This window comes from Poecilia reticulata, linkage group LG3 (genome assembly GCF_000633615.1).
Source record: "Poecilia reticulata strain Guanapo linkage group LG3, Guppy_female_1.0+MT, whole genome shotgun sequence".
Lineage (NCBI taxonomy): Eukaryota > Metazoa > Chordata > Actinopteri > Cyprinodontiformes > Poeciliidae > Poecilia > Poecilia reticulata.
Window position 1 is genome coordinate 6,623,019 of NC_024333.1, and position 13,902 is coordinate 6,636,920.

The 13,902-nt window shown below is 40.4% G+C and overlaps 1 protein-coding gene across 3 annotated transcripts in view; it reads left to right on the plus strand.

Annotated features, from left to right (window-relative positions):
• The window catches only part of unc13c (unc-13 homolog C (C. elegans)), a 168,279-nt gene that overhangs the window by 67,027 nt on the left and 87,350 nt on the right, over positions 1-13,902 (plus strand). For all 3 annotated transcript variants that reach the window (XM_008404760.2, XM_008404759.2, XM_008404761.2), the window contains 2 exons: positions 7,028-7,178; positions 7,581-7,649. In XM_008404760.2, coding sequence (XP_008402982.1) covers positions 7,028-7,178; positions 7,581-7,649 — 220 coding nt within the window. The remainder of the gene's footprint in view (positions 1-7,027; positions 7,179-7,580; positions 7,650-13,902) is intronic.

Below are 13,902 nucleotides of genomic sequence, written 5' to 3' on the forward strand. Positions count from 1 at the left end.
GGCCTTCTGGACAGCAGTCAGGTCAGCAGTCTTACCCATGATTGCGGTTTTGAGTAATGAACCAGGCTGGGATTTTTTAAAAGCCTCAGGAATCTTTTGCAGGTGTTTAGAGTTACTTTGWTGATTCAGATGATGAGGTTAACTGCTCGTTCAGAGAACCTTTTCATGATATGCTAATTTTTTGAGACAGGGATTTTGGGTTTTCATGAGCTGTATGCCAAAATCATCAGTAATAAAACAATGAAAGACCTGAAATATTCCAGTTGTTGTGCAATGAATCTAAAATATATGAGTTTAATTTTTATCATTACATTATGGAAAATAATTAACTTTATCACAATATGCTAATATTTTGAGAATGACCTGTACAGCTAAAAGTTTGAAAGCACACATCATGGAGCAAACTAATGCCAACAGTACATTTCTTAAAAAGAAAAACATCTACAATGAAGAAGCAACGAAAGAGCAAAAATATGAATTTAAGACATAAATGTGACGTAAATTTAAAGTGTAAATTTCACTTTCTCTCCTTTTAAGGCCTAAAATTATGATAATTTGTTTATTTTATTGCTTTTTAGGACTTTGTGGGAATCCTGTTCAGCATAGTGTTCAACCCTTAGTGCAGGGACAGACATTTTGAACTCTTAGCCTTTTTTTCTAGTTTTGTCCTGGTAAATACACTTGGTAGGGAGTGTAACTTTTCAGTCAGTAATCATGAAACTTCTTGCTCTTATTTGGACTGCCATCACAATTAATGTAAAAAAAAGTTTTTTAGAGCTAAATCAAAACAAATGAAATGAACGATGCTCTTTACTATTCTAAAGTCTTTAAAATGTTGGAAACATGGAGCACTTTTCTCACCTCAGGTTGACTAAAGATGTTGCATTAGCAGGTCTTTTAAAGCCTTGTGTACTTAACCATGTTTCAGAGTTTTATTACCCATTTCCCATTAGGCCCTGAGCATATTTGATTCTCCTCCCAGCAGCTCCTTTATCAATCGGCCTGCTTTCCCTGTAGGGCCATCATGTCATTGGCTTTCCTGTTAGCTCTGCAAAGCTGCTTTTAACAGTCTAATCCGTCTCTATAAAAAAAACCCATCTCTCATTAATAGCCACAAGAAATGAGTGCAGCTGCTGCAGCATTACAAATAATAGTAATCCGATATCACTAAACAGAATAATCACTGTTTTGGTAGAATTTCTGTTTCATTTCATACAATAAGAGTGGAAAAGTTAGCAAAAGTAATGCAAACATTTTCTTGTTTAAAAGTTACCAAAGTAATCCCAATTCCACATTTAATAATGAATAACAGATTTTTGTTCCAAACTTAAGTATATTTCTAACCGCCTGCAGAAAAAAAAAAAACTGTCAAGTACATCAGTAAGCTTTATTTACATAACACCTTTTACAGGTCAGAAACCACAAAGTGTTTTACGAAATATAAGACAGAAAATAAGAAAAGGAGAGATAAAAGGGCGTACATGTGACATAAAACAAAAATAAAGCTAATTAAAAAGGCAGTCTAAAGAAATGTGTTTTATCAAAGTTAAAATTCAACACAACTAGCTGCGGCAGCCAGAGGCATCCCGTGTCTGTCAGTCCATGAATGCATCAGAATTCAACAGGACGATATCCACAAACAAGCAGCATGTAGATTCCCGCTAATGATTAATCTCACGAATCCTCCGATCTTAATCTGATAGAAAACTCATACGGTGTCATCAAACATGAAAGGCAAAACCAAGAAACGCAGAGAACACAAAGAACCTGGTGATACCTGTTCACCAGGTTCTGGTGGCTCCATAAGTCACAGAAAATGTCCATGTTGAAGCATTTTAATGTTTTTTTTTACAGTAAATACTTCACTTTGTTCATAAAACACATTTTTTTCAAACATACTTATTACTTTCTATCGGTTGGAAACAGATTTTCAGATTTTTCCCCCTTGTATCATGATGTAGAACATGATGTTTAGTGTTCCCAGAGCATTTGCGTGTATAGAAATCGAAGCCGATATAATAATCAACGTTCAATCATGCTTTTAAAATTCGCTGCTACGCTTTCAACACAAACATACATCATCTCCTTTGCTGCTTCGGTACGGTGTGCAGTTTTTTTTTGGGAGGGGGGGGGTTGTTGCTTCGGGTTTGGCGTTCGACATGTGTTTCTCTTAAGTCCAGAGAAGCGTGGGGATGGGGTGGGTCGGAGGGGCTTTTTACCGGCTCCATCGGGTGGAGTTAATGCTCCGGGCCAGAAACTTGAATTGCTGTTTCTCTCCGGAGCATTTATTACGCTTCGTCTGGAATGCGCGAACGTCCTCACCGTTACAATTTCTGCTTTCATCAAAAAGCCTCGACTCCCAGACACTCCTAACATGACGACCGCATAAATCAGAGCAGCTGTGAGGAGTTGCTCTCTCCCCCCCCACACACCCACTCATAAGAACTGCAAAAGCGCACTCCTTCATTATCCCTCATCTCTCTCCATCACTGCTCCCCACCAGCTGCCCTCACCTCCCAACCCTCACTCCTCATTTCATAATATCTTTTTCTCATTTCTCTCCCCCTGACCTTCTGCTGTCGAAAACCCTAATATCCCGTGCAAAGGCGTTCTCATTGGCCGCTGAAGACCGTAGCAGGGAAGCCACCGGGTTACACAATGCGACCCGTCTCAAAAATTGGCTCAGAAAATCCAGCTCTAAAAGCATCATGGGAATTTGGCGGATGCCATCATCACTCTCCCTGCATCGCTCTCTTAGCTCGCCTTACTCCAAGTGCTGCTGGGTAATTTGGAGGCTGAAAGCAGAGTAATTAAATAGGCCTTCCAATGAGAACATATTTGTGTTTGCTTGTGTGTGCGTGCGTGGGTGTGTGTGTGCATGGACTGCACTCAGAAAAGGGAAGGGAATCTATAATTGTTACCCCACATAACTTTGTGCATTCATGAGGCAATGACTCACTGTGTGCGAGATATTCTTGGTTTTGAAACCTGTTTTTATTTTCCCGTCCGGCACCCGGCTTCGCAGCGCCGCTTTAAAATATTTATAGAGAAATGTACTACAAACGTCATCGGGTGTTGTGTAAAAAAGATTCTCTTTCGTGCGATGAGTAAACGTGAGCCTCAAAGTAAACTTTGCTCAGCCTTCAGTTTTCTGCATTCAGTGACTCAAACATTCAGGTGTTTGGTTGCTGCAGGTCATGCCGGAGGCTCATGAGACGCCTCGGATGTGTGTTGTTTACTTAAACAATAAAGAAACTACTATCTCTGCATTTTCTGGTGCAGGGTGTTATCTGTAATAATTAGACTGGATTTCCTCTGAATGCAAAAGAAAGAATCTGTCAGGATTCATGGATGTGACATAAACAGGCGTTTCACGTGGCTTGTAAAGCAGCACGATTGTTTGGAGTTGTTCAAAGGAATCTACTCTCTTCACTCATTAAAGTGCACTATCTGTTGAAGCAAGAAATGTGCCAGGTCGGAGATTTTGCACGATTAGCGTGGTTCTCGATACTAGCCATAAACACCGGTTTATACCCTTTGAAAATGTAGACTGTTAACGTAACTTTGAGATTTTCAAAATGCTGAAAACTATCCAAACTATCGTGTTTCATGAAAGAAACAGGTTGGAAAGTTCAGATGATAAAGCAGAAAACTTTTGCCATGGAACATCCAGCCTTCCTGATACCTCCTGAACCCATATAGTTTTTGTTAGGGGGGGAAAAGAGGCTTCTGCCATGAACACAAAAAGACAAAACCCACTCTGAGATGCCTCTGGTTTTCCATAATTTTACAATCAAGCCGATGACGTGCATGTTCACATCAACTTTCAAAAATCAGGCTGGCACAGTCACATTTCATAGTTGAGTGTACTGATTGCACACATTTCTTAAGACAGATTCCTTCATTTACCACAACCCAAGTGGATACTCTTAAGCTTGATGAGCAAGTTGGGTGCCTAGCCCCATTTTTATTCTCCACCTGCAGCCGCCGTAAGCCTGTTAGAACGGCACAAAGTTGCAGTCTGGCTGACGCACGTCCTCACGACTGGCTCAACCTCATCATTGTCTTGGTGTCGCACACAAAACAGTCTGATCTGAACACCATTTCCCGCTGAGCTGTTTATTATTGGAACACCGAGTATGCGGTCGTAAAACTTTACCTTTGCAGTATGTCTGCATTGAGTACACGCAGACCTCTGTGGACTGAAGTACTCCTGAGTGTCTTGGTGGCCTTAAGAGTGGCCGATATATAAAGAGTTGCATATAGTTTGTGCGTTGGACACCTCATTTTCTAAAGGATTTTATTTTCTGTTTAGTTTCTTTTCTCAAACATCACCGCTACTGAAAAAAAAACTCCATAGCTTGTGTCTAATGATGTGCCTGTAGACTATCGTAGTGGCAAGAAATTATTTTTGTCCAGTATGCTTAGTGCTTTCACCTCAAATCTGTCTATAATCAATACATCACGCAGTCAAGCCTCAACGCCAGTTCACTCCTACGCAATCCAGCTGATATGGGGCTTTGACTTCATCGCTTAACAAGTCAGAGACCTGTCGATAGAAAGTTAACTTCGAACACGCTTCCCACCTTTGCCGCTTCACCCAAAGCACATAAATACCAAAACGTAGAGGTCTAAACTACCTGTTAGCCTGTCTTCCAAGTAAATGCAGCTTCCTTTAAAATAGCTTCTCCATTAACCTGGGTTCGTTTTGAAGAGCCAGCGAGCGCCGACCGTAGCGCATCCCGTTAACGCTAGCAGGTCCGCCAGTCCTGGCCTGTCAGGATGAAAATTTCCCACTCATCTCACTGAATATCTCTTGTTAAAGCATTTTAGCTTCAGGAATCCATGTCTTGGTAGAACTCTCTGACAGCATTACTTTGAGAAACATAGCAGCGATAAATGGTTTAAAAGTGCTAATTACAGCTTTTGGAGTTGCTCTAATTTTTCAAAAGACGCTTCAGTCCACTTGCACAAAAACAGCCACTAGTCCTCCCCGCCACCCCAAAAAATAAAATAAAAACAGTTTAGAAGGTGTTGACTTCCAGAGAAAATCTGAAATCCCTCCTTTAGACAGCTGAACTCTCTTCACACCTTGACATCCTACTCTGACAGCTCACATATGACCTTGATGGGCTAATAACCCCACAAGAGGTTTAATGCTCAGGGCTCCCTTTTGCTATCCGTTACAATAAAAAAAAAAGCCTCTTGAATGGAAAAAAAAAGATTTGTCTTCAGTGAACTCGAGTGTGTCCGGTTTGCTTTGTTTAGCTCTCAGGATGACTGATTATCTGCACAGCGATACAATTCTTCCCCATACAGTGGGAGGTCTGAATGTCTCCGAGTTAAAAAGCAGCAGACACGGAAGAAAGATTAAGCGTTTGAAGGATAAAACCTCTTTCAAGATGCATCACTGTGTGAATGTCTACATTAATACAAAGAAAATTTAACTTTTTTTTTTTTAGCCTTCAGCCCTCATGATGTTTTGGTACACCCCAAGAGCCCCCTCATGTCATTACCAGTATTTGACAACAGCTCTGATTAATTAAATGATTTGAAGAGACTTTTTTGGACTCCTAGCATTCCACCTCTTCTGGCAAAGGTAACTGTTCAGAACATAAACATGAATCATGTGACAGATGGCGGTCTGAAGGTGAAAATACAACGCTCCAGGATTATTAAGCAATGCGTCTTGTTGTTTCTCTGCCTTGAACATTTTCATGCATTATGAGGCTGTGACATTATATTTTAGAAATAATAACAATAATAACAAAAAACTCCCACAGATATTTAAAGGTATATGATGGTTTTTCAATGCAGATGTATATAGCATCTAATCAATGCTTTCTAGAACAAGGTTTTGCTCTAATTATTGCTGCAAGTACTCTGAGAAAGATTGGCGTTAGGTCTGGACTTTGACATAAATATGTTTCGATTTGAGCCATTGTATTGTAGCTCTGCCTGTATCTTTAGACTGAATCATCTTTCCAACCATCTTTGCTGTTCATTCTCCCATAGAATGATTCTGCCACCATCTTGTTTCACAAGGGATGATGTCTGTTCTCTGATTAATGTTCTACTTTCTTGGCCTGTGAGGTTAAGCACAAAGTCCTTTACATTAGATGCCATTTCAAACACTTTGTTGATATTCTGCTGATGTCGAAAAACTCTAAATCAGAAATGAAATTAAAACCAGACGCCAATAAGCTCGTTCACGTGACAGTTCAGTAGAAATCATGGCAGTGACTAATGTAAGCAGTTGCATGAAATATGATTTTACTTCAGCCATGACACCAGTGCTCATCAAAGGAGATGTTAGCATCTTTTTCAGGCATTGGAGCGGCTATGTATGCGGCATTTTGGGGAAATTGCACTCGCAGTTTACAGAAGAGCGATGGATTCAACACGTTGGAATGACACGCCGCTTTATAAACCGTGCCATGCTGCGAGAGCCCTGGTAGCACCAGCTAAATTGTCAGGAAAAGAAACCCCAGAAACAAACCATCATCCTCCTTCCACTTCCTGTCGTCTTCTTTGGCGTTTTCGCCAGCAGTGACATCCGGCTGTTGATCACGGGCCTCCTTGTTCCCTAACATTTTCTGAGGTCTTCAGCAAAAATCTGTATTTAGACTACCAACATTAAACGACTCGCGAATGGACTCTTTTCACCAGTGACTTAATTAACAAAATGATATTGTTAACAGCAATATCATTTCATTAGGCGATAGAATCAGCGAGAGTCATTTAACAGCGTACGATAATTCTCCGAATTGAAAACCTCGCGTCCCCCTATGTACCTGCCAATATGACTCAACACCGATGGTATTCATTGACGTTTGCATCTGTAGTTTGTCAAAAAAGTTGAAAAGGGTTCATGAGATGAGGATGACTCTTTCAAGGCGCTTTGCGTGCGTCTCTCAGTCCAGTATTTCTTCACGTGGTCGTCTATTTCTTGGCAGCGAAAAGATAAAAGCATTTCTCTTCAACTCTCTCAGTCAGTAAGCTGATGGCTGTTTGTTCTCCTCTGCAGGCATTTCTCCTGTCTATCTGCCAAGTACATGTGTCCCGGCGTGCCCGCCGTGATGAGCAACCTGCTCGCCAACATCAACGCCTACTTTGCTCACACGACCACCACCACCACCGCCTCCGCGTCTGACCGCTTCGCCGCCTCCAACTTTGGGGTGAGTGTCTTTTTTTTCTGCCGCTGGATTCTCAGTTGTCTTTTTTTTTTTTTTAACAAGCTTGTTAAACTTTCTGGCCTTTTCCTGACACCTTTGTGTTCCTGTGCTAGTTTACGTTCAATGTTCTTAAAGGAATTTGTACTCCTTCAAATCAAAACTATTTGGCACGCCTCCCAAAGTCATTCATTCAAACTTTTTAATAAGCTAATGTTGCAAGACCCCAAATAATATTTTCGGGCACCGAGCCAAGTCTGGCAGCATCGCTAAACAACTGCATTTTACTTCAAGAAGTAAGAATGAATCACTGCAGACAGGCAATACCACAGACCAGGCAGTGTTATAAATTTTTTTTGGCATGGCGCTTTGGGTGGAAGCTGAATTATTCAATTCTGATCCCAACAGAGGGAAAAATTCGTCAAATTGCTGGACCAGCTGCATAACTCTCTGAGGATCGACCTTTCGAAATACCGGGTATGTAAAAAAATTTTTTCTTTAAAAAAAAACAATATATAAATAAATAATTGATGTTTATATGTGTGTGCAATGAGATTTTATAAAAATAATTTATCAAAACATTGTGACATTTTTGATATTTTCAACATTTAAATCTTGAAAATTTACAACCGCCTGCTGTGTATTTCTGTTATATCCGATCGTTCATTCAATGCAGCACTTTGCGAACGTATTCATGTCCATTTGTTTTTTTTTTCCACATCTTGTCTTAAAACTGTGCTGTGTTTGTATGTATTCACCCTCCTGCGTTGTTACTGTGTGGAGCCGCTGCAGTCACAGCAGAAAGCCTTTGTGTCAGATTTGCAGAGATTTTTGCCTTTTATGCAAAATTGCTCCAAATCAGATTAGATTAGAGAAGATTTGCAAACATCCATTTTAAAGTCTTAACAATATTATCCTATGCTATGATTAAATAGACTTTCTCTGGTTGTTGATTGGTTTTGTTCTGCTGGAGGGTGAACTTCATCTACAACATCTTTTGATATTCAGCTCTATCCATCTGCTCAGATTCCTCATCTCCACAGCACAGTACTGCCACCACCGTGTTTTCCTCTGGCGATGACACAGAGTAATTTACAGATTTAGATTTCCTCCATGCGTCATGTTACCAAAATGTATCCGGATCACCATCCTATACCTACCCTTTTTTCTTCTTTTTTAAAATAAATTGCATAAAAACAGCTGCTTGCTGTTCAATAAATATAACTCATAATTAAAACGCCATCTGATATACAATCCAATACAACCCATTTAGTAACAAACTCCCAAGACTTCTCCATAGATGCCGCTCTTTCACATCGGCTAACATTTAAAATAATAATGGAAAAATGCAATAAAATAGTAAAATCTATTCCTGCCTCACTTTTCAGGTTGCTTCTTTTCAAAAGAAAATAAAAACCATGTGCCGTTTTATATCCACACCGCTGTTAGACATAACCTTTAAAAGGATCTATCGCAATAAAGCTCAATAAAATAGAATAAAATACGTTGGGACTAAATGTAAAAATGCCCAAGTGGTGTAAGTGCTTGAATGTGCTGCCTTTGGTTTTTTTTTTTAGCCGCTTGCAAAAGTGGAATCTGTATGCTTACATTACAATATATATATATTTTTTATTTTTTGCGCTAAAATATGACGTGTAAGACAGCAGCACACGTCGGTAGTGCCGGTGCATGATTGTTGCTAGTTATGGCTCGTCTGCAGAAGCAGAAGGTGTGATAAACGCGGGGGATAAAGGTTGTTGTTTCAGATTAAAAATTCAAATTGAGACGTATTGCTCCGCAAATGCCTCCGCAGACCCACCGGACGCTGTAAAGCAAAGGACATCTGCTGATGTGTAATTTGGAATATTTATGTTGCTGCAACACTGATAAAAAAAAAAAAAAAAGAAAGAAGATTTTGCAACTACAACGTGGTGGTGAGAGGCAGTCATGTTTCCCTCCCAGCTATAGGGGCTCTTCTGTTTGTGGTTGAGCTGCAGTGTCATCATTAATTGCTAGTTACTCACCACACACACCGTGCAGGAGCCATAAACAGGAGCTGCTGCTGCAGCAAAGTTGGAAACTTTAACGTCCTGCAGCGACGAAGCAGCTTTTACAGTGGGAATCGCCCGCCGGTGATTATCTCAAGAATATTTACCAGAGCAACATATCACCAAGCAGCTCGCAGTGTGTGTGCGTGTAGGGGTGCGTATGTGTGTGTTACCTGATACCTGAAGTTAATCCAGTGCAATAACAAATCTTTATTGGAGATAACAGCTTTTATTGAACGAGTTATCTGAAAACAGAGATGTATTGATCCACACCTGCAAAATTATTCATTTGAAAGTCTGTGGTGGCATTTTCGAGGCCGCCCGCGCTGTGTTGTAGGGAAACGCGCGTGACCTCACGCTCACACCGACTGACTGGGAGAAATATCGTCACTTTATAAGGTGTCGTAAAATGCCGTCGCCCAGCGGGGGTCACTCTCACTTGTTAGCCCATATACGGGATGACACTGGTTCATTTGTCATGGCCGTTACTTCAGTGATTGCTGCTGAGTGATAAGCCTCGGGGAGCACCTCTCTGCGCTTAATTATGGCGCTTTATATAGGATTTTCTGGTTGACTTGTTGCAGAAATGGCACGAATGTGTTTGATTTAACCTGCTGTCACCTTCATGTATTAATATGATGAATGCTCAGGCTGCGCTGCGTGGCGCTGCCGCCGCCCCTCGCATGACATGCAGCCTTTATTTTTTATCATCTTGTTCAACGGTGGATAAGATCCATCGGCTGAGGTTAAACGGCAGCGGGATGTTTTATGCAAACAGGATTCCAGAGCAGCCAAGTCTTTATGACATAAGAGGTGAGAGGAAGTTCATTGTTTTGTGCGAGATGAACTTTGAAAGTTTTACTTTAGGAGAGTTATGGAGTTTTTTTTGTTTTTTTTTAACACTTGTGGAAAACTAATATTCACATAACCGAGAGTTTTTTATTGCAGAGACTCGACGCTGTAAATCGCTGTTGAATACATGCAAAAAAATTTTTCTGTTTCTATAATAAATCACTTCATTTCTAACAGCAAGCTCAGGCATTTATTATATGTGAGTCCATAAATTATAAACAGAGGTTTTCTAGATAAAGAATGAATTAAAGATTTATTGTGCCACCTCCAGAATGAGATTATTAACAGAAAATTGAAGCTCTTATTATGTGGAGTTTGCGGATGTATAATTTGTCCATAATCTTTATTCTTCTTTTAGACTTTAGGTAAAACTGGAGTTAAGCAAGAATCAGAAAAAATATGGTTATGAATCCAACCGCAAAAAGTAAAAAAAAAACTTTGCAATTTTGGACTTCATTAACATTATGAGACAATCAGAAGTAAAGTAGTATATTGTAGATATCAAATCAATTAATTGATCAAATCAATCATTGATTGGTTTTCCATGACATAAACATCTGGGCTTAAGGAGACAGTAATCATTTTGTAGATACACATCTAACTTCAACTACTTTAATGAGTAAATCTGACATATTGTTTCTCTTATTACTGTGAGATTTAGCAAGTAAAAATAACTTTGGTAATCCTCCTAGCCGAATACAAGTTTGGACTGATTCAACTTTAAACAGTGAGAAGGAAACAAGGTGCATTTGTCTCTTCATTCAGGAGACAGAGAGAAAAAGAGAAAGAGAGATTAATCACTCTCTAGAGCTGTGATTAATCACAATTAATCACTACGCCTAACTTTGTAAGCTTGAAATGTAGAAAAATGCACATAAAAAAAAAAAAAAAGCTTAAAGCCTTACATCTTAGTTTCCCAAACTTTCACCCTCAGGAAGGTTTAAGGAAGCAATTTTGCTTCAAACTTAATTTAGAAGCGTTGAGCTTCACTGGAAGGATATTTCATCATCATAACAAGTAGGCTACGTACTACCTTGATTTTATCCAAACATCTATCGCAAGTGAAATTTACCTCTGAGTACATCAGTCTGACTCTCCTTACTCATATTTTCACACTTATTTTAAACTCTGCATTGTTGACCGCAATTCAAGACCGTGTAATGTGCTTCTGTGAACTAGCTAACCCTAGTGTCTCTGTAGCTAGCTTACCTTAGGGTCAGCTAGAGAGGTTTTTAAGTCAAAATAGGTAAACGGTAACACATTTAACATTGACAGCCCTGTCTGCTCATGACAATTAATGTAAAGAATTGATGTAAAGAACTTCCTTTTCCAGAATAATCCCTAAAGAGTTAATCCTGTTAGACAGCCGTACCCGTCCCATATTCCTCTTTCTGCTCACACACTGTTCTATACACACACCGTCTGAATTCATCTCCTGCTCATTCATTTGTTGTTGTGAAGAGCAGATATTACAGTGTGCGGGCACAATCCTGCGCACACTGTGTGCGCAGCGTTGTGCATGTTCCCCCGCTGACAGCGTGACAGTAAGCTGAAGCTGAAGGATGACCCACTCACCTTTAACGTGGCACAAAAAGCAACACGTTGTCGACTCGGGGGCTTGGGGGAGGTTCGGGCATCGCTTTTGTTCCTCTGTTCTGCACAACAGTGTGAAGTCCCCAGTGATTACAGAGCAGCAGGTACGACTGACGGAAGACGTTTTTTTCCGAGGCGGGCTGAAGTCACCAATAGTGAGGGGTGCGATTAAGAGGATTTGGCAACAGAGGTGGATCTGAAACGGATAAAGAAGAAGAAAAAAAAAAGGTGCGGAAGGATGACAGGGAAGGAGAAGGGGGTTAAGTGAAGGAGAGAAGGCCCCTGCTATCGTCACACAGCCCCAGCTGTCTGCCTGCGAGAGAAAAGCTGCGGCATATCACGTTGCGTTCACCTGCCAGTCCTGCCCTGCTGCTCTCTTGTCAACGTCGCCACAGACCAGCGGTTCAGGCACACCCGCCAATCCACAAGGCCTTCCGTTTTTTTATTTTCTTTCCGTGGCGTCCCGCAGAGCCGACCTGCCACTATTCCGCCGTAATAAGATTCAGATCTGGCTGCTCCGCTCACTCACCATATGGATTTCCCTATAATGTCATTCTGAGGGAGATTGAGTTTGCTTTTGTAAAACAGAGGGGCTTGAATCAGCAGAGAGAGGGAGCCGGGAGTGCAGCTGTCGCTCCACATTTTACCACATATGCATTTTTTTCCCTTCTCCTCCTCCTTCAGTTTTACTCCCGACGGCACTGATGCATGGTGACACCTTGTATAGCAAATCTCTACTAGCTGGGATTTTGCAAGTCTCTCTCTGGGTAGAGCATTAAATCGCTGTGTGTGGGGGGGTGTGCGTGTGGGTGTGTGTGCGTGGGATGGGGGTGGATTCACGAAGCAGCGTGGTCTTTGCCAAGTTTTTTTTTTTTTTTTTTGGTGATTTTGCACGAGCCGTTTTTTCTGCACTTGGAAGAAGATTTTGATTCTAACTACAGGCAGAAGCAAACATGAACCAATAAGTCCAGGAAATGAGAGCAACTTGCAAGAATCTGGTGTCAGGTCACAGTTCTTTAGCCACAAACGCAACAAATGGAATAAAATCGTTAAAGAAAGAAATAAAAAAAAGTTACATTTTTAATAACAAACAACTGAAGTAACTAAACTGATAAGACCCTCCTTAAAGGAGGGGGAACTATGTTTTTAGCTATAGATAGACAGACAGATACTTTTATTCCCCATTGGGTAATTGATTTGTGTTCCTCCATCACGCCCATCAAACACAATTTTGACAATTCCTTCCCCCCAAAAAAATTTTTTAACAAAAATATCAAGCACATTCAATGCAAAAAGATCATTTCTGGCTTCTGTTTTTCATAAAAGTTTCTCTCTTCCTTCCGCTGTGCTTTCAGCCGTTGGTATTTTTTTTCTCCTGTGCCATCTACGTAACAGATATTTAGCTTTGGTCTTTCAGAAAGTAAGACTCTCTTTCAGAGGCTTTAAATTACATTGACATAGAAAGACTTTGAAAGACATGCAGAAAAACTCATTTGAATGTGGGCTAGCCGAAAGTTGCTATTTTACGTCAGATCTGTATGCACACCTTGTTTCAGATTTAAAAAGATGCACAATGTTTGCACACATTTAGCACCCTTAAATCCTGCCAAGAAATATCAGTGTTCTGAGAAAACGATAAGGATCTGTTCTGTTGGTTTAGTATCTGCGCCATTTTCTTAAAAAGGAGTTCAATGATTTTTATAGTGGTTTGGTGCTTTATATGTTTTCTTTTGCTTCCTGTACTGATAAAGAAAAAGCAAACTACAAATCATCCCAGTTGCACAATTATCCCCGTTTTCTCATCCTCACAAGAAAGGTGCAGGAGAGAAAACATAATTTTATCGTTTCTCGAGGAAAGAATTGTTTGGGAAAACAAAAGCTTTGTCTGCACAGTAAGTGTTTGGGATTATCTAGTTCTTTGCTGAACAAAACCTGCATAATCCAGATCTTGCCTTTGGAAATGCATGACAGACAATGTGGAGAATCCCACCAGTGCAGACGGGTTTTTATCACCTGTCACGGAGGGCGGGAGATAAGACGCCTTCCTGGCAAAACCGTCGAGAAAAACGTGAAAATCTCAGAAGTCGCTGAAATGATTGAATGTGTAAAGTTTTCGCTGTTGGAAAAAGAAAAGAACGAGCTACAGAACCATATTTATGAGTTGATGAGTCTTTGCAATGAGAGATGAGGAATTCTCCGCTTAACGCAGAAGTGGGTCACGGTGGCTGCAGCTATTT